The sequence below is a fragment of the Papio anubis genome, chromosome 2 (genome assembly GCF_008728515.1).
Source record: "Papio anubis isolate 15944 chromosome 2, Panubis1.0, whole genome shotgun sequence".
Lineage (NCBI taxonomy): Eukaryota > Metazoa > Chordata > Mammalia > Primates > Cercopithecidae > Papio > Papio anubis.
Window position 1 is genome coordinate 130,501,501 of NC_044977.1, and position 23,629 is coordinate 130,525,129.

At 36.6% G+C, this 23,629-nt stretch overlaps 1 protein-coding gene across 10 annotated transcripts in view; it reads right to left on the reverse strand.

The window, feature by feature from the left end:
- NMD3 (NMD3 ribosome export adaptor) overlaps positions 1-23,629 on the reverse strand; it is a 182,379-nt gene that overhangs the window by 7,189 nt on the left and 151,561 nt on the right. For 5 of the 10 annotated variants that reach the window (XM_017955740.2, XM_031663607.1, XM_017955739.3 and 2 more), the window contains 10 exons: positions 21,865-21,920; positions 18,871-19,005; positions 16,618-16,714; positions 12,528-12,608; positions 11,110-11,238; positions 10,728-10,818; positions 7,490-7,568; positions 6,870-6,966; positions 4,562-4,679; positions 3,091-3,236 (listed from right to left, as the gene is read on the reverse strand). In XM_017955740.2, the coding sequence (XP_017811229.1) occupies positions 3,091-3,236; positions 4,562-4,679; positions 6,870-6,966; positions 7,490-7,568; positions 10,728-10,818; positions 11,110-11,238; positions 12,528-12,608; positions 16,618-16,714; positions 18,871-19,005; positions 21,865-21,920 (1,029 nt within the window). Of the gene's footprint in view, positions 1-3,090; positions 3,237-4,561; positions 4,680-6,869; positions 6,967-7,489; positions 7,569-10,727; positions 10,819-11,109; positions 11,239-12,527; positions 12,609-16,617; positions 16,715-18,870; positions 19,006-21,864; positions 21,921-22,181; positions 22,201-22,273; positions 22,293-22,499; positions 22,641-23,629 lie in introns of those variants that run through there. The other 5 variants (XM_009201421.2, XM_009201423.2, XM_009201422.2 and 2 more) reach the window with 5 other exon arrangements.

Genomic DNA, 23,629 nt, shown 5'->3' on the forward strand with positions numbered 1-23,629 from the left:
AAGAGCAAAATACTAACAGTTTTAAATAAAATTAAGGAATCTCAAAATAAAGTTATGAGAAGAATCAGTATTTCTTATTGCAGTTGGTCAAAGAAAAAGAAATTAAAAAAAAAAGAAGAAGAAATAGAGTGGAAGGAGAAACTGAAATAAAAGACAAGTCTCAAACTTAAGAACTGCAAAAGAAAAGTCAATTAATAGGGAAACTAAATTTTATTTAACAGGATTTACTTTCTAAATATTAGACTTCTTCTACTTGTAAGAAATTTATTAACCTCTTCTAGCTGTCTATTAAAAACCAAGAAAATATAACATCTAGTTTTCTGTCTGCCTGAGGGGAAGTGGTACTCTACATTTATTATAAATGAAAAGTTTGCCCTTAAGTATATTACCTTAATTTTTAAATAAAATGTAGAAAGTCATCTGTCTTCCATTTCCATTGATTTTCCCCAAATTATCACAAGTTATTTTTGTCTCAAGAAGCATTATTAGCTCGCGCGCGCGCACACACACACGCTTATCCTGGGAGTCTCTAGATACTATTTCACACTAAAAGAAGCCAGACTTTCATCTTTGAAGAAACATTTGATTTCAGATATGGGTTAGAAACCATACATGTGATTTTGGAACACCTGAATGCTGTGTTGTGCCAGAAATCAAGGATGCTTTCAAAGACTAGGAAAGTTATGTCAAAACAACAATAGGAACCATTCTGAGGGGGCTCCCATTGAAAAAATTTGGGGCAATATGAGGATTTTTAAAAAAAGAAAGTCCAGGCACTCATGTTCATGCCTATAAGGGAGGCAGGAAGATTGTTTGAAACCAGCCTGAAAAAACAGTGAGACTGACTCTACAAAAAATTAAAAAATAGAAATTAGACAGGTATGACAGCATGCTGAGGTGTGAGGTGGTAGGATCACTGGAGCACACAAGCTCAAGGTCCCAATGACCTATGATCATACCATTGAACTCCAGCTCTGAGAGAAAGAGTGAGACCTTGTGTCTTTAAAAAAAAAAAAAAAAAAAAAAAGGAAAAGAAAAGACGAAGGGAGAGGAGGGGAGAAGAAGAAAACAAAAGAAAATACAGTAAATATATAATACTTATACTTCATGAGATCATGATAGTCATAGAGACACCACCTGTATGTGTAAGCTAATATTCACCACTGGAAATGACTCCTAGATCAACTCTTTACTCTAAAAATATTTACTAAAAGAATTAATAATTTATGCATAGGCCAGAGGAGGTGGCTCATGCCTGTAATCCCAACACTTTGGGAGGCCAAGGAAGGAGGATTGCTTGAGCTCAGGAGTTTGAGACCAGCCTGAGTAACATGGAGACCCCATCTCTACAAAGAAATTAAAAAATTAGCTAATTTTTTATTACCTGGGCATGGTGGCACATACTTGTGGTCTCAGCTACTTACAAGGCTGAGGGAGGAGGATCACTTGAGCCCAGAGGCTGAGGGAGGAGGATCACTTGAGCCCAGGAGTTTGAGGCTACATCGAGTTATGAAGCCACACTGCACTCCAGCCCAAACAACATGGCAAGATCATAATTAATTAAAAGAATGCATGCAGATGAGCATTTCAGGAATGCTACATAGCCCCTAGTTAATAATGAAAAGCTCTTCTTTAAGAATGACAGCTAATAAATGTAGAATACAAATAGAAAATGCATGATTCTGTAACCCTAAATAAAATAATTAATTTATGGGCAAGAATTATCAACAGACGCTAAAGCCAGAAAAAAAAAAAAAGAGATAACAGGAACTCAATACTTGCATATTATTACAGTATTAAGCCACAGATTGCTTGCTGGTCAAAAGGAAAAAAAATCCTAACATTACAATGGAGGAATCTATCGCTATGTTAACAAGTGAAACAGTCAGACATTACTTGTCTCTTTTACATGCATCACCTCTGAACTGTTCTGGCAAGAAAAATTTAATGTAAACTTAACCAAACCTTTAGATCAACTTTCCAGTTTAGAGGAAATACAAGGAATTAAGAAGCAAGTTAAATGGCATCATGAGGAAACAAGATAGATTTAGAAGGTGGAGTATTCTACAAGATAAATGCACTAGTTGTCTAAGGAAGTTGGTATCATAACCAATAAAAGAAAAAAGAAGGCGGAGCTGAGATCCGGCCACTGCACTCCAGCCTGGGCAGCAGAGCGAGACTCCATCTCAAAAAAAAAAAAAAAAAAAAAAAGACTAAAAAGGTATAATATTCCCATTTAATATGTGATCTCCAATTGAATACCTGTTTGAACAAGGCATAAAAGACACTTTCGGGACAAATGAGGAAATCTGAATATAATAATCCCCCCTTATCCACAGTTTCCCTTTCAAAGGTTTCATCTGCCCACAGTTAATCGCTATCCAAAAATAGGTTGGTAGAGTAGAATTAGACAACTTTGAGAAAGAGACTACATTCACACCACTTTTATTACAGTATATTGTTATAATTGGTCTATTTTATTATTATCGTTGATCTCTTACTGTGCCTAATTTATAAATTAAACTTTATCATAGGTATGTTTGTATAGGAAAAAACAATATACATAGAGTTTGGTACTATTGTGGTTTCAAAAACCCACTGGGGGTCTTGGAATGATAGTATCCCCTTGGATAAGAGCAGAATACTGTGTAGACTACATGTTTTATAGGTATGGTAACAATATTTTCATTATGTAGAAAAATATTCCTGTGTGTGAGAGATGTACACTTAAGTATTTAGTATTTGGTGATGACTTTTTAAAAGTCAAGATAACCACTACAAAAATAAAGGTCCTCCTCTATAAAAATAAAGCAAAGAAAAGCCTCTTTTTTATATAACGGAGTAAACATTTAAAAGATTTTCCTACACAAAAGAGAATAAATTAACATTCTAAGTCTAATAATTTCCACAAAGGCCACACATTAAAAAGACAAAAAAAAAAAAAAAAAAAAGAAAGAACTTTTGTCCTAATGTGGTGCTAAGTTTGGATTCCATACTGTGGAATCACCAACAAATTTTTATTTTAAAGAGGGACTGAAACAATAATAACTGAGGAAAAAAAAATTCACTGGCAGGTAGGATGTAGCTTACTTTTTTTGATATCATTCCAGCACCTGCAGTACGTTTTATATCTCGGACTATGCTGCATTCCATCACAATAAACTCCTCTAGCTGTTTGGGATGACATAAACTATTGAAAGGGTGACTCCAGAAAGTGCTCCCATCAATATCTGCAACTAAAAATAAGGATAGAACACAAAAACATAAGAAAAACTATATATTTCAGAGTCATCAAATGTATTAACTAAGAAGAAACTGGTAGATGCCAACTGGGAAGTGGCAGGTCAACAGAACTAGTGTCAACTCACTCCTTAGGGTCATCAATTACTCCTATAAACCAACCACAAACTTCTCAAAGCACAAGAAAAATATATCAGATGTCAAACATATCTTAAATAGTTACTATAACCAGAATGCCACAGGGCTAAGTGCCTTTTAAATAAGATCAGATCCAATCAGTGGTATAGTTGTTTCATGTGCTGGCACTTTATTTTAGAAACATATCTGTCATCTTAGCTGCTTAGTTTACGGGAAATAAAGCCTAGTTCTACCAGATAGGTAAAGAATGTCCATCTCAATATTGCAAACAGATCTTTAACTTAGGAATCCTAACTGATAAAGATAATGAATGACTTTCCAGAAAAATATCAAAATAAACTCACTTTTTGCATAAAGGAAACTTATATTACAGAAAATACATGAAAAAGATCAAGTAGAAGATACATCCAAATACTAAGATACCTACTAAAATGTGGTCTTAAAAAATAATTTACTCTATAGAGAATGTTAAAAAATGATCTACAGTAATAACAAAATCAGCTAAAATTCATATTCAAATTAAATGTTCCAATGGGCCACGAAAAGCCAAATGTTCCAAAATTTAAAATAACTGCTAGACACCAAATTTTGGCAATGGACTTAATAGTCCCAAAAATTAAATGAGGTAAGTAAATCAATTTCAGGCTGGAGGTGGTGGCTCACACTTGTAATCCCAGCACCTTGGGAGGCCAAGGCAGGGAGATTACAAGGTCAGGATTCGAGACCAGCCTGGCCAACACAGTGTCTACTAAAAATACAATAATTAGCTGGGCGTGGTGGTGGACGCCTGTAATCCCAGCTACTTGGGAAGCTGCAGCAGGAGAATCGCTTGAACCTGGGAGGCAGAGGTTGCAGTGAGCCAAGATTGTGCCACTGCACAGTAGCCTGGGCGATAGAGCTAGACTCCATCTCAAAAAACAAAAAAAGTCAATTTCAGTAAAAATCAATGGAATAAACCAGTAAATATGTAAAAGTTAACAGAATTGTTTCTTTAAATAAAAAATACAAGAGTAACTAATCAAAGTCTTGTATTTCCACAGTGTTTTGTATTAAACAATAGCACAAATTTTAACTAACGTTTCAAAACAATATTAGCAAGAATGCCTGAAAAATTAACAACACGAATTATTATTGTTCATCATACAGAACAAAATTGTCAAGGCAAATCATTTCCAGAATTTACCTTGTAGGGTGTTTGGATCAATGAGGTGAATGGCACTGGTTACTCGAATACACACACAAATCTGGTTCATATTTCCTAGGCTTTGTGCCAGTTTTGGAGACAGACAGACAACATTATCCTAGGCATAAGAACTAACATTTAGAATGAGGCATATCCTAAATAACAGTTCAATAAACACCCAATCCAATTGCACTTGATCAACCAAAACGTTATTTTCAATTTACCAATCAACAAAGAGACTAAAGAATCAGACCTTAATTATGACAGGCATTTTGTCTTAATAAAAATGCTTTAAAAAAAATCCTGGCTGAGCACGGTGGCTCGCTCCTATAATTCCAGCAATCTGGGAAGACAAGATGGGAGAATCCCTTGAGGCCAGGAGTTCAAGTCCAACCTGGACAATATGGACACCCTGTTTTCACATATATATATATTTTAATTAGCCAAACATGGTGGTACATGCCTGTGGGCCTAGCTACTTGGGAGGCTGAGGTGGAATGACAGCCTGGGCCCAGAAGGGCAAGGCTTCAGTGAGCTGAGGTGGTGCCACTGCACTCTAGCCTAGGTGACAACAAAACTGTGTCAAAAAAAAAAAAAAAAAAAAGAAAGAAATCCAGGGCCTATTCGCCAAGCTATTATTATTTCCATTTTACTGCAGTGTAAATGCCTCATCACTCTACATGTTAATACAGCGTACATTCTAAACAGAGTACTATAAACATCAGGAGGAGAGTGATTCTATAAATCCACCTGTGACTTCTTTCAATCTCCATTAAAAATAAACTTCAAAGGAACATATTTCTCTTACATGGCTACATGTGCCAATATACAATCAAAGATTTAAGCCCAAAAAAGTCACGTATTCATTTATATTGGGAGACATGAAGCAGCAACATATGTTTTTAAACTGAATTAAAATACAAAAAAGATCTGAGTTATATTTTAAGGTGTATCTATTCACAATCATAACAGCTATTAGTCCAGTCCTTGTTTTTTAATACATGAGTTTCCAAAGATAAACAAATATACTTTTTTACATAGTGTAAGACATATGTTAATTTTTACATGTGTAAAACTCAGTTACACAAGGCCTAAATATGCCCTCACACCTAAATTCATATTGCTCAAGCTTTGTATCAGGGAAACATTCACTGTTTTAAACCAGAGGTTGGCAAAATGCCACCCTCAGGACAAATCTGACCCAACATCTGTTTTTGTAAATAAAGTTTTACCGGAACAGAGCCCTGACATTCCTTTACATATTACCCATGCTACTTTTATACAACAATAGCAAAGCTGAGTAGCTGCAAAAGAGATTATACGGCCTAAAAGTTAAAAAAATTTACCATCTGGCTCTTTACAAAGAAAGTTTGCTGACCCTATTTTAAGCTATCATTTCATCCCTAGTACATACTATAAAACAGCAATAGCAGCTTTAAAGCTTTAGAGACACAGACCTGGGTGCAAATCCTAGCTTCATCATTTTGTGATCATGTAACTTTGGGCAAATTGTCTAACCTCTTCAAACTTCAATTTCCTCGTCTTCAAAATGATATGGCTTACCTCAGTTATTATGACATGAGAATGAGGTGAAAGACACTAAAGTATCTGCATTAACTTTATGCAGAATGGTCATAATAAATAATGGCAGTTATTATTAGTGGTTTAATACTGACATATAAATTCTTACATGGCAGAGACCTATAGTTATACAATCCTCAGTACACAGCCTTCTATACAATAGATGCTCAACAACTATTTATTGAATTGTAATTCGTATATTTTTTGAAGCAGAGTTTTATCTTAGTACAATAAAATGAAATAATCTACATTTTAAATGTTTTATTCAGCTTATGTTTTAAAATCATAAAAATGATTTTATGATCTCATTTTCACATTATCCCAATATTCTTTAATTTCTTGCCAAAATTTAGTTTGTATATGTTCCACAAAGTGGCTCACTAATAATGATTTTAATGTCATTTCTTTTATTCAATTTCACTGAGCTATCACATAGGCTCACAGGATCACAAATTTTAAACAATATGGACTTTTGTCAACTGTAACCAGGTCTTTTCATTTTAATACACCAAAATAAAAGGCATGTCAATTCATAATTATAACCATGATTTTTTTTAAAACATATATCTTTTAACAAGGCTGAATATGTTAGAAATCACTTAAGGAACTTATTCTAAATTTTTAACCAACCCTAGACGAAAACCAGGAGCTACAAATTACATATACACCAATTAATTAATTGTACTCTTTTACAGACATGGATTAAATGAAAAAAAAAAAAAAATACCTTGCATACTGGAACAATTTCCACAGAAAAAGTGCTTTTGTAATTGTATGTGTTACTATGGATATCTTGAGAGATCAGTCTTTGTGATGCTTTGTATCTATTAAGAAAAAAGTTAGTAATAATATAAAGACAAAGGTCATTAACTTGTATAGACTCAGGAATATCAATTTTCATTAAATCAAACCATCATTGTCCAAAGTCTAAAATGGCTTCCTGACGCCTCCTCTGATAAAACCTAGTGTCCTCCACTTGCATTTCAAAACCTTCACCATTCTGACTAAGCCCTACCTTTTCTACCAAACCTCTAGAACACGCTGTTGGCTCAGACCAATCTACTTTCTATATAGCATTATTGAAAGTCACACTAATGCCCACTGCAAGTCTGTTCACACTAATAGTACCTTTCAATATAAACTCCAGCTATGAAAATTTCCCGATCTTTGGAGCACAAGTCCTACCTCCTCTATGAGTGTGTGGTTAACCCAATATATGCTTCCTGATTGTGTAAGTATCATCTCTACTACAATTTTAAAGAGAAGTTGTCTGAGCCTGAAGAATATATGTGATCCACATCCATTCCCGGGTCCTTAGACTTAGTCACAATCAGGTCCCAAACATACCTACAGGGAACTGTACACTGAAGAAATTCGACCATCTTCTGAGCATGTTGTTTTGAGGAATAATAAAAATCCAGACCATCTTAAAAAAAAAAAAAAAGCCATATGAAAATAATTATGCAAAATAGAATTCTCCTCTACTAACATGACTATATTATACATTATATCTGTTTTAAACAAAATCAAATTATTAGAAAACTCTATTGTAGTCACAACAGATTAGAGATATCACTTAAGACTTCTTTGGCAAAAAGACAGACAAAATAAATCAGCAAATGAAAATAAAACTCATAATTTTAATTCTAGAAAAAATAAAACTCAAGGCCAAGGGGGACAGAAAAACAACAAAGAAAGTTTATGAACAGCCGGGTGCCGTGGCTCATGCCTGTAATCCCAGCACTTTGGGAGGCTGAGCCAGGTGGATCATGAGGTCAGGGGATCAAAACCATCCTGGTGAAACCCCGTCTCTACTAGAAATATAAAAAATTAGCCAGATGCGGTGGCACGTGCCTGTAATCCCAGCTACTCGGGAGGCCGAGGCAGAAGAATTGCTTGAACCCAATTGGCGGAGGTTGCCGTGAGTCCAGATTGCACCACTGCACTCCAGCCTGGGTGACAGAGCAAGACTTCGTCTCAAAAAAAAAGAAAGTTGGCCGGGCGCGGTGGCTCAAGCCTGTAATCCCAGCACTTTGGGAGGCCGAGATGGGCGGATCACGAGGTCAGGAAATCGAGACCATCCTGGCGAACACAGTGAAACCCCGTCTCTACTAAGAAATACAAAAAATAGCCGGGCGAGATGGCGGGCGCCTGTAGTCCCAGCTACTCGGGAGGCTGAGGCCGGAGAATGGCGTGAACCCGGGAGGCGGAGCTTGCAGTGAGCTGAGATCCGGCCACTGCACTCCAGCCTGGGCTACAGAGCAAGACTCCGTCTCAAAAAAAAAAAAAAAAAAGAAAGTTATTTTATGTAATAAATGGATTAATCTACCAAGAAGATAACAGGAAACTATCTGAGATACAGAAAACAAAAACTATTAGAAAAAGAAAAGAAAAAAATTAACACATATTAACACATACAATCATTGTGAAGGACTAGGACTCTCTCAAAACCAAAATGATAAAATTGACAAAAAATAGTAACAATTCACAGAACTTGAATAACCAACTATCAAGGTCGAGTTAACTGAGATTATAGAACACAGTTCTAAGAAAGAATACATATTTTTTCAAACATTCATAAAACATTCATTTAAAAAACATGTATTAAGATTTTAAACAGAAAAACAATTTCAACAAATCCTAAACAGTAGAAATTACTAAAGACAACATTATCTCATCACAAAGCAGTAGCACTAGGAATCATCGAGAAAGGAATAGTCAAAGGCAAACCTACCTAGCTGAGAAATATTAAACATATTCTTGCAAATAACTCATCTAAATACAATTATCAAAACAGCCAATACTAAAAGTACCCAGAATAGCCAAAACAATTTTGAACAAAATGAACATTACACACTTAATATCAAAACTCACTAACTTTAGTAAGTATTCAAGACAGCATGGTACTAATATAAGGATGGATATATAGATCAATGGGAGTAGACTTGAGATTCTAGAAATAAACCATTACATTTACAGTCACTAGATCTTTGACAGAAGACCCAAGGCATTCACTGAGGAAAGGACAGAGTTTTCATTGGGACGAAGAATATCCACACAGAAAAATATGAGTTTAGACACTTATCTCACACCCTGCACAAAAATTAACTCAAATAAGACCTAAATATATAAGACCTAAACTATAGGGGAAAATCTTTGTGACCTTGATTAGACAGTTTTTAAGCATAACCCCAAAATCACAATTAAAAGAAAAAACTTGATAAACTGGACTTCATCAAAATTTAAAACTTTTGCAATTCAAAGGACACCATTAAGAATATCCGGTGTGAATTTTCTCCTACACACTAGGAGAAAATATGTGCATACCATATATGCAGTAAGAGACTTGTATCCAGAATATGCTCAACATCATTAGTCATTAGCAAAATGGAAATTAAAACCACAATGAGATACCACTTCATACCACCCTCTAGAATGGCTATAAACAAAAATATAGTAACAAGTGTTGAGGAGCATATGGAGAAATATTGCTGGCAGGAATGTAAAATGGTACAGCCACTCTGAAGCAGTTTGGCAGTTTCTTTATATTAAACATAAATTTACCATATGACTTGGTAATTCCACACCTAAGTATGTACCCAAAAGCATGAAACAGCTGAGGTCAAATAAAATACACAATGGGCAGTGGAAAAAGGTAGCTATAAGTACCAGCTACAGACCCATTATGGTGCTCAGAAGAAAATTTATGACCTTAAATATATTTACTAGAAATTAAAAATAAACTAAGCTTTCAATTAATTAAAACAAAACAGAACTAAAGAGAGTTGAAGGGATTAGTGTTAAAAACCAAAATTGAGAAAAAGATTGTTTAAAATAAAACTAAAAATAGTGTTTTGAAAAAGCATAATAGATAAAAGTTGCAAGTCTAAGGTGAGCTGAGTAGAAAAAGAGAAAAGATAAACATTAGGAACAATAAAGAGGACATAACTACAGTTACAGATGAGATTTATTACATTTGTTCAATTTTATACCAAGAATCTAAAAAGCTAGATGAAATGTTTTTTCTTGGAAAAGGGTATTAAAATTGACTCAAAGGGTAGAATACTCGAGAGGTGAATATCATAAAAGAAACTGAAAAGACATCCCCTAAGAGATATCAAATAGGATGGCTTAATGGGCAAGTTCTTAAAAAACTTCAAGAGGTTAATTAAACGCTAGGTAGAAAGAAGGCAAGCTTTCTAACTCTTTCCAATGTCACTCACATAACTGAGAGCAAGATTGGACAGAAGTATGTATGTATATATATTAAAGAGAAACCTCAAGAAATATTATTAGATATGAAACACAAAAAGATAACTATGTTTGACATTAGGAGAAAATTAAAAATTCAGTTTCTCAGTTGCTCTAGCCACATTTCAAGTACTCAACAGCCACACATGGCTAGTGACTATACCATACTGGACAATGCAGATAAAGAACTAAGTTTTTTTTTTTTTCTTTTTTTTCTAACAGAAAGTTCTTTTGGACAGTATTAATCCAGATATTATCAGTAAAAATAAGATTACTTAGGTATGTTGAAATAAAAATCCGACATCATTTCAAATGCTTTTGAGTTTTAACTCACCATGAATCTCTTTGATACGAAGCGTATTCTGATGCATTCCATATTTCAGAATTAACTGTTCCAGATAGTAGAAAGTTTTTTTGTGCAAAGTCTAAAATATAAATTATTTGATCAATAAATGCCCCACAAAAAGCCATTTATAGGTATAGGACACACATACCATCTACAGATACAGCACACTGATTTTTCAAACAATAACAATCTTTAAAGATTATCTAAAATGTAATAAAGATCTATTTCCAAAGGTGAATGCTCAGGGAACCAGACTATCCCTGGTACCCACAGGATGTAGAAAGAAGGGAAAGAGGTTTTACTAGCTATCTTATAATTGACAAAGATGAAATACAAGATGTAGGACTCACTCATCATCTTCTCTCATTACCTTTTGCCTCACTTGAATCACAGCCTTCCAGAAATCCTTAGCTTCTACTCTATGGCAATCTCCACACATTTGAGACTGAACAACATAATCCACCACAAACACTTGTTGAAGGATAGCACCATTCATCACCTGATAAAGAAAACAATCACACTCCTTCATTCTTTTGGTTTTGCTTAATAATGAGTATTTTCTTTAAAAGAAGAACCTTTAATATTTAATTGAAAACTTTTTCCATTACTGCTTTTTTTTTTTTTACCATTAATCAATCAAATGTCCTCAAATTTAAAGTCATAAAAACCAGTTATACTATTTCAAGAACGGTATATAGATTTAATTCCTATGATTTGTTAGATGAGCATTTCAAATTTTTCTTTAGCTGAAGTGGTTGTGAGAATATTCTGTGTATATTTTACATACATACACACACACACACACACACACACACACACACACACACACACACATTTTTTTGAGACAGGGTCTCACTCTGCCTGTTGCCCAGCCTGGCACGATCTTGGTTCACTGCAACTTCCGCCTCCTGGGCTCAAGTGATTCTCCACCTCAGCCTCCTGAGTAGCACACACCACCATGACTGGCTGACTTTTGTATTTGTAGTAGAGACGGGGTCTCGAACTCCTGGGCTCAAGTGATCTGCCTACCTTGGCCTCCCAAAGTGCTGGGATCACAGGTGTGAGCTGCCATGCCCAGCCTATACATGTTTATATAGAAAAATCATCCTTAGAAGAAAAAAATAAGGAAAACTTATCAAAAAAAAAAAAATTCCCTAATTAAATGGTTCCCAAACATAGCTGATCAGAAATCACACGGGAAGTTTTTTAAATACAGATTGAACATTCCAAATCCAAAAACCCAAAACCTGAAATTTCAGCTTCAAAATCTGAAACTTCTTCAGTTTCTAATTGACATTCAAAGAAAATGTTCACCGGAACATTCTGTATTTGAATTAGGGATGCTCCACCAGTAAGTACAATGCAAAATTCCAAAATCCAAAAAATCCAAAATCTGAAACACTTTTTGTCCCAAGCATTTCAGATAAGGGATACTCAACCTACGTACAGATTCCCAGGCCTCACAGACAGAGAATTTTTGCTTCAGTTATGATGAGTCATTACAATGATTAGCCAAGTTTGAGAATCAGTACCTTAGCCCATGTTTTCACTTCAGTCCTTTTCCTCATAAAAATAACTCTGGAAAAGATCAGTAAGTCTGCTAATCAGAAGCAATGACTACTCTTACTTGTGATCTATTTGTACAGATGCTCAAAAGAAAACGAACAGCTAAAATTGAGCGTACTCTTTTTCTTTTAAGCTGTTCAAGCCATAAAATAACTTATCACTAGGTCCTCATTTTCACTACCTGTACTTTTAACCACGCTGAGAAAATTATGTACCGCTTACCTCTTTCTGAATAGTCAGTTTAACTTTAAGTCTCTTAGAATGAGGCTCAGTCCAAACAAAGCCTGCATCTACAAGCCGTACCTTTAATAAAACACAAACAAAAAGAAACTTAAGTTCTCACCTGAGGAGAAAAAAAAAGGCAAAAGAACAAATCATCAATAAACAGATTTCATAAGATGCTTAAGGAATCTGTGATCAGCATCACTACATACCATCACCACAAAAAAAGATTAATCATCAGTTATGTAACAATAGCAGCAAATCAAAAGATAACCCAATGACTATATTAATGCAACTGATATAATTTAAGCAAAACTTAAAGTATTTGCATAGGAAAAAAGTTATTTTCCCCTTAAAAAAAAAAAAAAAAAAAAAAGAGCACACTGTCCTTTAAAAGGAAATTATATTTTCCAGAAGAAAGCAAAGACCTGGTGACCTCATTATCTATTAGTAACTTCATGAACAAAAGTTTCCACTTGGATTATTCTTTCTATATTCTGTGACTTTTTTTTTTTTTAAGAATTGACATTCATCAGAGAAGTTTAATGCACTGAATACTAAATCCACAACTATAACTCATTACTAAATGTGCAGCATCTGCATAGCCCAAAAACAGTTTGCTATATGTGAAGATCTGAATATAACTCAAGAATGGCCAGAATGGGTGTTTGGGGAGAAGGGGTGGGTGGGAGAACAAGAATGGGGGCTGCGGTAATCATTCGGGCAGATTGTAGATGATCTGAACTGAGAGGTACTGGAAATAACAAAAGCAGATTCAAGGGCTAGTTAGGAGATAAAAATCTGTTAGGTTTATCTGCACAGTTCATGTGATGTAGAAAAAAAATCTGTAAGATTTAATGGTAACTGGATATAGGAAAGAGAGAACAGACTCTAGAATGATGCTCAAGTATCTGCTTAGACAACAAGGGGGGAGAGAGGGAGAGAGAGAGAGAGAGAGAGAGAGAGAGAAAGAGAGAGAGAGAGAGAGAGAAAGAGAGAGAGAGAGAGATCAGCCAGATGTGGTGCATGTTTGTAGTACCAACTACTTGGGAGGCTGAGGCAGAAGGATCACCTGAGCCCAGGAGTTTGAGGCTGCAGTGAGCTATGACAGCGCCACTGCGCTCTAGCCTGAGCAATAAAGCAAGACCTTATCTCCAAAAAATAAAATAAAAAGACATGTGTCCCTTCTCAAACCTCCCTTTCAACCACTGCCCTGTTTCTTTGTTTTCCTTTACAGCAAATCTCAAAAGAATTGTCTATCTTCCTTCTCCCATTTTCATTTCTATTTAAATGACATCTTTACCACCACCACTAAACAGAAATTGTCCATGTTATTAAGGTCGTCCACATTATTAAATCTACAGAACTCATGACTTGACTCATGAACTGCAAATCACATAGCTAGTCACTCCTTTCTTAAAACACTTCCCTTTCCTCCCAGGACATCACACTCACCTAATTTTCCTCCTACCTCCCTAGTAGCTCCTTTCAATCTCCTTTGCTGATTCCTCCATTACCTAGTTATTTCTTCCTCATTACCCATTAAAGGAATGATTCCAGGATTCAGTTCTCCAGTTTGTTTCCTTCTCTCCGTAAACTCCTGAAGTAATCTAATCCGATTCATGATCTTAAATACTATCTATATCCTAAATTCATTATCTCTAGACTGGACCACTCACTGGCTTATTTATCAATCTGCCTACTCAATATTTCTACTTAAGTGTCTAGTAGACATCTAAATACCAGTTACAGATGGAACTCTGATATCCCCTACCCAGTGACTTGGCTGCTCAGGTCACGAACAGTGGAAGGCATTCTTAACACATCCAGCTACATCAGTAAATGTTACTACCTTAAAAATAGATCCAAAATCTGTCCACTTCTGACCACCTCCATTGCTGATCCAAAACCATTTCTCATGATTATTACAATGACTTACACCTTTACCTCCTTACATCCATTCTAAAAAGAGTAGCCAGAGGAATACTAGTAAGTCATGTCATCTCACTACTCTGCCCTTCACCCTCCATACTGCTTACACTCAGAATAAGAAACAGCCTCTATTAAGGGCCTACAAGGTCAGACATACTGTGGCCTTCCATGACTTTTCTGACTCTATTCCCAACTACTTTTCCCCTCACCACTCCGTTCTATTCACACAAGTATGTGCTTGCTTTTGGTCTCTACATTTGTTTTCTTTACCCCTAATACTCTTCTTCCAGATTTCTGCACAGCTTCCTTCCTTACCATCTTTAATGTTTACTCAAATGTCACCTTATCAGTGAGACCTCCCCTAAACACCTTTAATTTCAACTCTTCCATGCACAGTTCTTATCCTCTTCCTAGCTCCTTTCTCCACAGACTATACCTTTTAATATACCATGTAATATATCTACCTATTTTGATCATTGCATACTAACATGTTGCTCCACACTGGCGTGTTAGTGTGCAATTAGAATACAAGCTTCCTAAGACAGGGATTGTCTTACTCACTTATTCACTTACTCACATATCCCCAGCACCAAAAGCAGTTTGGCACAGAGCTAGTACTTAATAAACATTTGATGAATTAATTAATGAACTGTTAAGACTCACTAGACATTTGACAAAAACCCCAAGTATAAGCAAAAAACCAAGATACACAAAAAACTGACTTCATAAAAAAACAGACAAATGAGGGAACAGAAGGAAACAAACAAAAAAATTCCTATTATCAAAATCTTCAAAAAATCTTAAAACAAAATGCATCAAGAACATGAAAGACTCTAGAACTTAAAAACATTACTACTGGAAAAAAAAACCAATTCATTAGAAAGATTGGAAGATAAAGTAAAAATCATCAAGAACACAGGGGAGCGAAAAAAAAAAAAAAAACTAAAAAGGTTTTTTAAAATATGAAGGGAAAAAGACAAAGTTTCATGCCAGGAGGGCCAACAAGTGACCATCAGAAATTTGTGGGGTTGGCTGGGACCTAGTAGGAAAATAAAGGCAGAAAATTTCAAAAAACTATTACATGAAATTTTATTAGAGCTTAAAGGAGATTCAGAAAAGTCTTCAATCTGAGTCAATTTTTTTTGATGCTATTTTCAATTTTATTATTGCTTTTCAAAGAAGGCATTTCTCTCCATTTATCTATGTAGCTATTTATTTATTTTCTATTTTATTATACTTTAAGTTCTAGGGTACATGTGCACAACATTTAGGTTTGTTACATATGTATACATGTGCCATGTTGGTGTGCTGCACCTATTAACTCGTCAATTTTAAAAACATGGTAGAAGTGAGTCATAAAGCTTAAAATAAAGAAAACTCAAAGTGTCAATCACTTTCAATTTTATATCAGGAAATAAACTGTACTTTAAACAAACTCTGTTTGTTTGTTGAATACATTTATGCACTGACTTTCAGTGACAGGCACAAGTATTTTCTTTCCAGAGCAATAATGACAATAAAAAGAAACTAAGTAACATAGCTCTAATATTATAATCTCAATTATGTTTAGTGATGGTTTTACATAAAAATTTCCGTTACAAATTATACATGAGGTTCTCAATAACAAATAAAAAAATTAAATTCTGTAAGTCTTTTTAAAGCAAAAAGATATTTTTACTTTTCATAAAAATAATATATATAACTTTAAAAATTGTTTGTAGTGGGGTGCTACTGGTAACAATAGTTAACATTTAATAGTTACTTTCGAGGCTGGAATGCTGGCTCATGCCTGTAATCCCTGCACTTTGGGAGGCCAAGGAGGGCGAATCATGAGGTCAGGAGTTCGAGATCAGTCTGGGCAACATCGGGAAATCCTGTCTCTACTAAAAATACAAAAAATTAGCCAGGTGTGGTGGTGTGCGCCTGTAATCCCAGCTACTCAGGAGGCTGAGGCAGGAGAATCGTGTGAACCCGGGAGTCAGAGGTTGCAGTGAGCAGAGATCACGCCATTGCACTCCAGCCCAGGCGACAGTGTGAGACTCCATCTCAAAAAAAAAAAAAAAGTTACTTTTGAAAAACCTACTCACAAGAATTTTCTGAAAATGAGACTATCAATGAAAACATACCTATAAATACTGATTTTAGCTGTTTAACTTACCTTACTCAGAGGGGCTTTGATTTTTTTCAAGCACAAAGCAAGAAGTTCCCTGGATTCTAAAGCACACTGTATCCAAGTTCCTGGTGGCTGAAAATACCTAAAAGAGAAGATAACATACTGAAATCCAACATCTCTCAGGAAACACAGAAATTTCCATCTGAATATACAGATATAACCCAAATTATTAACCAGGCATAATAAAACCCAAGGATGATATGAAGCACATAACTCAAAAATACTTTAATGGTTCCAAAACTTTGAACTAGACTAGTAGCTTTAACTAAAAAGGTAAAATTCTGACTGAGAAAGCCAATCTGAAGTAACCTACTAAAGTGATCTTACTATTTCAATCACCAAATCACTACTAAAATGTTCAGAGTCTCTTGAAGTTATGCTCTGAAAAACAGGTGAGAATTATCTCAAAATGGCATTAAAATTGTTTATCATGTACTTCTAAAATGCCTGAGAACTGCTTATTTTTCACAAAAAAAAGGTACATTAGTACCTCACAACACTATGAATCGCAATAGTTCAGTCTTTTCATCTACATTTCAAGTCCTTTTCAAATTTCAAATTGTAAAACAATGTTTAAAATCTTAGGTAAAACCTGACTAAAACAAAATTTAAATCGCTCACACATGTGCTTTAAGGTTTTTAGTCCCGCCTATCCAGGGCTTAGCACAATGCCAGACACATCTTATAGTAGGTATTCAATAAATGCTTGTTAAATATAAAATACTTCCAAACGTATTATGTGAATGCCTTTTTGCCATGCTTGTTAAATAACAGAGAGTTTTGATTTTCACTTTTCAAGGTTCAATCAAAAACATTACACAGGTCCCCCTTTGTTTATAAGTACATAATTATTTACTTATTTATTGGGTTTTTTTTCTTTCTTCTTTTTTTTTTTTTTTTTTGAGACACAGTCTCACTCCGTCGGCCAGGTTGGAGTGCAGTGTACAATCTCGGCTCACTGTAACCTCTGCCTCTTGGGTTCGAGTGATTCTCCTACCTCAGCCTCCTGAGTAGCTAGAATTACATGCATGCCCCACCATGCCCGGATAATTTTTGTATTTTAGTAGAGACAGGGTTTCACCATGTTGGCCAGTCTGGTCTCGAACTCCTGACCTCAAGTGATCCACCCACCTCAGCCTCCTCAAGTGTTTGGATTACGGGTGTGAGCCACTATGCCTGGCCTATGAGTATACTTTTAGAGTTAGAAAAGGCTTCACATATCACCTAATAAAACCCTTCATTCTGATGAGGAAATTGAGGCCCAGAAATGATAAACGGCCAAGAGTTTCAAACAGCTAGTTTGTGAGGAAGCCAAGACAAACTAAGTCTGTTTAGTTCTTTATCAGTACTTTTCTAACTCCACCCGGCTTTATAATAGCAAATAGTTACAACAGATTAACCTTCACACGTGCTAAGCTTGTATATTGTAAACTCCCCGAAAAAGTACACAAAGCTTCATGTGTTTGTTCATATAAATATATATATGCAAATATTTGGGGGGAGAGATAGAGTTTTCAAATTCTCAAAGGAGTCCATGAACCACCCCTCTAGAGATACACACTCAAAAAGTTAGGGTCTTAACCCATTTTGGAAATCACAGGCATATACTTTTATACTCATTAAGCAGTTTTATGTTTCTCAATGGCCTAATAGATGTAAGCTATTTATCACAACAAAGAAAATCAAGAGGAATGAAACATTAACTTTCAGAAGTCTTCTGCCTTCAAATACAATCTTTATTTCAGACCATTCCAGATATGATTTACTGAGCTTCTTTTCCATCAACAATAGTTATTTTAATTACACGTGAACATTATGAGAGTTTTTAAAACATATTACTAAATTACTACAAACATAAGGTGCTTTTTATCATACATGGCTTCTAATAACTAAAGAAAAAAAACCTCATAATAACAAGAATATGTCCTCAATAATCTGCTCTCACCCTTACGAACATCAACTCCCACCTATTAATTGTATATATCAAATCTATTAGATCCTTTAACAGAAGGACAGAGTCAAATACCTTTACACTATCTTTACCAGATTAGAAGGACACACTAGAAAAGTACACTATAAAATTGCAAATTCTGAAATCTTTGGCGAAACCAACAGAAAATTTAAACTTTAACTGCATGCACTTTACTCCATATACCTTCGTGTAATCTCAGCATATCTCAGTGGTTCTCTAAATGTAAATTCCAACTTTAAAAAGAGCAAAATTGTACTGCACCGTACCTCTGACATTGTTTGCAGAATGAAACCGAGACTTGTTTTGGAATACCTTGGCTGATGTCCACTTTACTTCGCAAACAGGCCACACAAATATTGGCAGGATTTGGACTTATCGGAACACCACACTCACAGCACAAGCTTTAATAAATAAAGGATACATTTTTCAAATTAGATTTTTAAAATACATTACATTTTTTTTTTAGATGCCAAACAAACAAAAGCCTTCAGGTTAGGCCACAGTATCTTTGCCCTTTTTTAAAAAATGACAGAAACAAGGCAACCTGGGCCAGTTGCAGTGGCTCCCGCCTGTAATTCCAGCACTTTGGGAGGCTGAGGCAGGCACATCACCTGAGATAATGAGTTCGAGACCAGCCTGGCCAACATGGTGAAACCCCATCTCTACTAAAAATAGAAAAATCAGTCAGGCATGGCGGCACATGCTGGTAATCCCAGCTACTTGGGAGGCTGAGGCACGAGAATCGTTTAAACCCAGGAGGCAGAAGTTGCTGTGAGCCACATCACGCCACTGCACTCCAGCCTGGGTGACAGACCAAGACGATGTCTTAAAAAAAAGAAACAAAGCAATCTTCAAAGATGCAGTAGATAAAGAATAACCCTGTAATACAGGGGCAAAAACACCAAAAATGGCTATAATTCTAAAAATCCTCACTACAAGGCCGATGTCCTAAAGCTTCTAGAGAGTCAGTTCTGTCCAACAGAACTTCATGTCATGATAGAAATGTTTTATTCTGGTCTGTACAACAAGGTAGCCACTAGCCACATGTGGCAAACTGGGCCATGAAAAGTGACTAGTACAACTGAGAAACTCAATGTCCTTTTTTTTTAAAATTCAGATCTACATTTAAATAGCCAGTATGGGTCTAAACAAGTCTTTTTTTATTAAAAGCAAATGAAACTATATTGTCACATTAAAACAAACGGTGGTATATTGATGAATACAAATCTTGCACTAATTTTAATTTTAAATACTTAAATACAATTAAAAAACGTGAACGTGCTCTTTACCGCAACCAACCAACACTATCCATAAAGGTAACATTTATTAACAATTTGTATATATCCTTCCAAACATTTTCTATGCAGACACAAACATTCACATTAACTTTTACAAATAAACAGATAAACTTCCTAACCGCAAGTGTAATAACAAACTTGGGAAATATTTGAGAAGCACTGTTATTCATTATCCCTTATTGAAAATTGGAAAAACAAGTAAGAATCAATTAACAAGGCAATAGTGTGTCGATGGCAAAAACCAAAAAGAAAATCCTATATCAAGAATATGTAAGATCAGTTTGTCTCTTTTTAATTCAACCACCTCATCTCTAAATACTAAGCCTTTAAAAATGTATTTATTCAGGGTATACAGGTGAAATGTATGGTGTCACTACATTAAAAGATTACAGCTGTCTACTTATCGCTAATGAACATTTCTTCAAGTATATCTCTGGATTACACCAATAGAAACTAATATCTAAATCATTTCTAACAGAATTAGACACCAACATACTCCAAAGGCAATTTTAAAAAAAAGCATAAGGACTCCTAAAATATAAACATTTACGCAAAGCAGAATTTTTTTTTTAACAGGATGGGAAGTCTACCAACATCTAGAGACTCAGTATAAATGACGAACTATCATAATTCGAGATGTACTGGGGGCACAAAAAGTCTGAGAACCCCTAATGTAGAACAACATTGTCCAAAATAAAAGTTCTATAATTTTCCATGTCCAGTGGTAGCCACCAGGAGCCACATGTGGCAACATGGCTAGTACAAATGAGCAACCAAGTATTTAATTTTATTCCATTTAAATTAATTTAGGAAACTTCCAACTTAAACTGCTTGGGGTTTATGTTAACAGTGGAGCCAGCGGTACCACCTGGAAAGCAAGCAGTTCCTGACAGAGCTTACCAGGCTCTTTCAGAAGTGCTAGTTGTCCGGCACAGAAGAAGTATAATGGTCAAACAACCCATTCTAACAAAGGGTTCTGTGAAGGGCTCTGAGCCCTTGGACAAGTGTCTGTTAAAAGCTACTGACAGAATAAGGAAGATCAGCACTATGCTGCGCTCCAAAGACATTTTCAGATGGCTTATTCAAACCCAGAGCTAACTGAGGGACAAGGGAAGAGTAAAGCATCACAGGGAAGGGGGCCAAAGTTTCTGCTTTCGCTAACCACTGAATTCCTATTTTTCCTTTGGTATTTACTTTTGGCCACAAAGCTAGTTTCTCCACAGTTACTATTTTCCTGTGAGATTAGGGTCATTTTAGACAGAAGCACTGCAATGTTTACAGGGTAGTTGTGGTAAGATGCCAATTTATTTTAGATTTAGCTGATTGGTCTGTGCTGAACGATTCCAAGATTATCGTTTAAAAGTCTCTGTAGTCATCTCTTTCAAGAGCACTGTATCATTAAACCTATTTATCAGCAAAAAAAAAAAAAAAAAGTTAATTTGAACTTAAATGCAATAAATTAAAAATTGATAATTAAGTTTTAAGATGTCCAAAATTTAAAAATTACACACTATAATCTCCAATAAAAAACAGTAAGTTATTCCCAGCTACTCGGGAGGCTGAGGCAGGGAATTGCTTGAACTCGGGAGGCGGAGGTTGCAATGAGCCGAGATCACACTACTGCAACAGAGCGAGATTCCGTCTCAGAAAAAAAAAAGTAAGGAAATGTAAGTAAAAGGTAAATTTAAATAGCCACACGTAGCTAATGGCTACATATTGGACAGGGCCGATATAAAAGAATGTATGAAAAATATTTTAACCCTCTTAGAGCGTGTATTTACTAGAACAAGCTTTATAACCAGAAACTAATTCGATTTTCTACAGAAATAAGACTTTTATTTTTTCCCATTTATGACAATAGAAGCTCCTTCCCACCCACCCTCAAGCGTTCCCCATAGTGAGTTTCCAGGACTCATTGAAGATTTTCACATGCAAGGGGGAAGGAAGAAGTGTGGCACTCACATGTGTCCAGGGCTGCGGTCGGTGGATTCTGTCATATATTCCATCGTTCTGTACGCCTTAAGTTTAAAAAAAATAAATAAAATGACAATGTTGGGATTTAAATCACTTTGTCTGGTCTCCTCTTTTTACGTCTTCCTCCTGTCTCTCCGAATAATTAACATATTCACGGAACTTCGAAAAAGCAGGAAAGAAGGAAAGCCAACTCCACTGGGTAAGTTCGGAAAAAAGAACTTTAAGATGAAGACCACGGGATTTACTGAGTTTCCCAGCCGCAAGACCCTCGGTCCACCCAGCTCTGCCGCTGACCTCCATCTCACCTGGCCTCCAAACCCTGGAAGACCTAGGGCGAGGTCAGACCGCTCGGGACTGCGGACGCCCGGGCCCTCCCGCTCTCCACCAGCCCACGTACCGCACCTGCCCGCCGCGCCTCAGACCTACGCCGCAGGAGTCCCCGGATGAAGTCCCCGCGCCCGCGGGTCACCCACGCCGACCCCCAACCCCGGGGCGCGACCGCATACGGGTCCTGGGCATGCGGCGCTCATGCGGCCTGAGCACGACCCGAGCCCAGGGAGCCCGCCCCGCCCGCTACTCAGGGGCCCGTGCCGACAGCCCGGGTCTCGGACCCCGGAACCTACTTCGCCTCTCCGGATCAGCACCAGATTTGCTGAAAACCCGGAACAAAATAGAACCCGGCAGTCCTGTCAGCTGCCAACCCGTGCGTCTCCGCCACAGAGAGGATCTCGCGAGAGAAATGCTCGAAATCCCGCGGCCTGAGTGACGTGTGGAAAGGGGCGGGTGGGGGCGGGTGGGGGCGGGGAAAGGGGCGGCACCCACGGGCGGAAGGGTGAGGGGAGCTGCCGGGAGGCTGGGAAAGCGCGCGGAGAGCAGTCCGGGGGGCTCCTTCGCCTTCAGCGACTGCTTTTCAGTTATCGTCTCGATTTTCCCAGGCCGGAGTTCACTCGAAACCAACCTCGCCCGTATATTAGTCTCTTTTCAGCTATCCCGACTGTGAGCTTGCTTCTCGATTAAACGATTATGTTATATAAAAGTTATCCGTAAACAGTACCTCAGGCAGAGAAACTCCATCCAGGCCGGCGCCTTTGTCTGGTTCACCATCCTATACAGGCCTGATGTCTGCCACACCCTAACTGCTGAAATGATTATTTGTTGAAAGAATGAAATGTAAAGCATAATTATCTGTGAAGAAGTCTATGCGATTTTTAGATAAATTATTAATTATATGATTCCGGATAGTACACTTAATATCTTCGTATGACTGATTTATCCCTCAAACTTGGAGCAGCACAGACCATGTCTAATCGGTCTCATGACAGCCTTTCAAATATTTGAAGAGTACAACCATTTTTTTTTCTAAATCCCCTCATCCCAAATGTCAAGAAATAAGCAAGGGCGTTTTGTAGAGGGTGATCAGAGAAAGCCTCTCATCATTTCTTGCCCAGAATACTTAAGTAGCCTCTCATCTGCTCTCCCTACTTCCAGACTCCAATCCATCCTTCTGCAGTTCTGATTCTGTCACACTCCCCTGCTTTTAATCCTTCAGTGGCCTCTGCTTACCTTCAGCATTATTTCCAGTTTCTTTGCGTGGAAAGAAGACCTTTCAGGATCTGATCTCCACATATCCTGTCTTCCTCCCAACCACACGTACTCCCAAACCATGCAAACCAACTGGCAGGTCTCATAGGAAATAGTCTTCCTTTGCTTCTACCCAGGACTCGGTAAAGATTAAGCCTGAATTAGTTTCCTA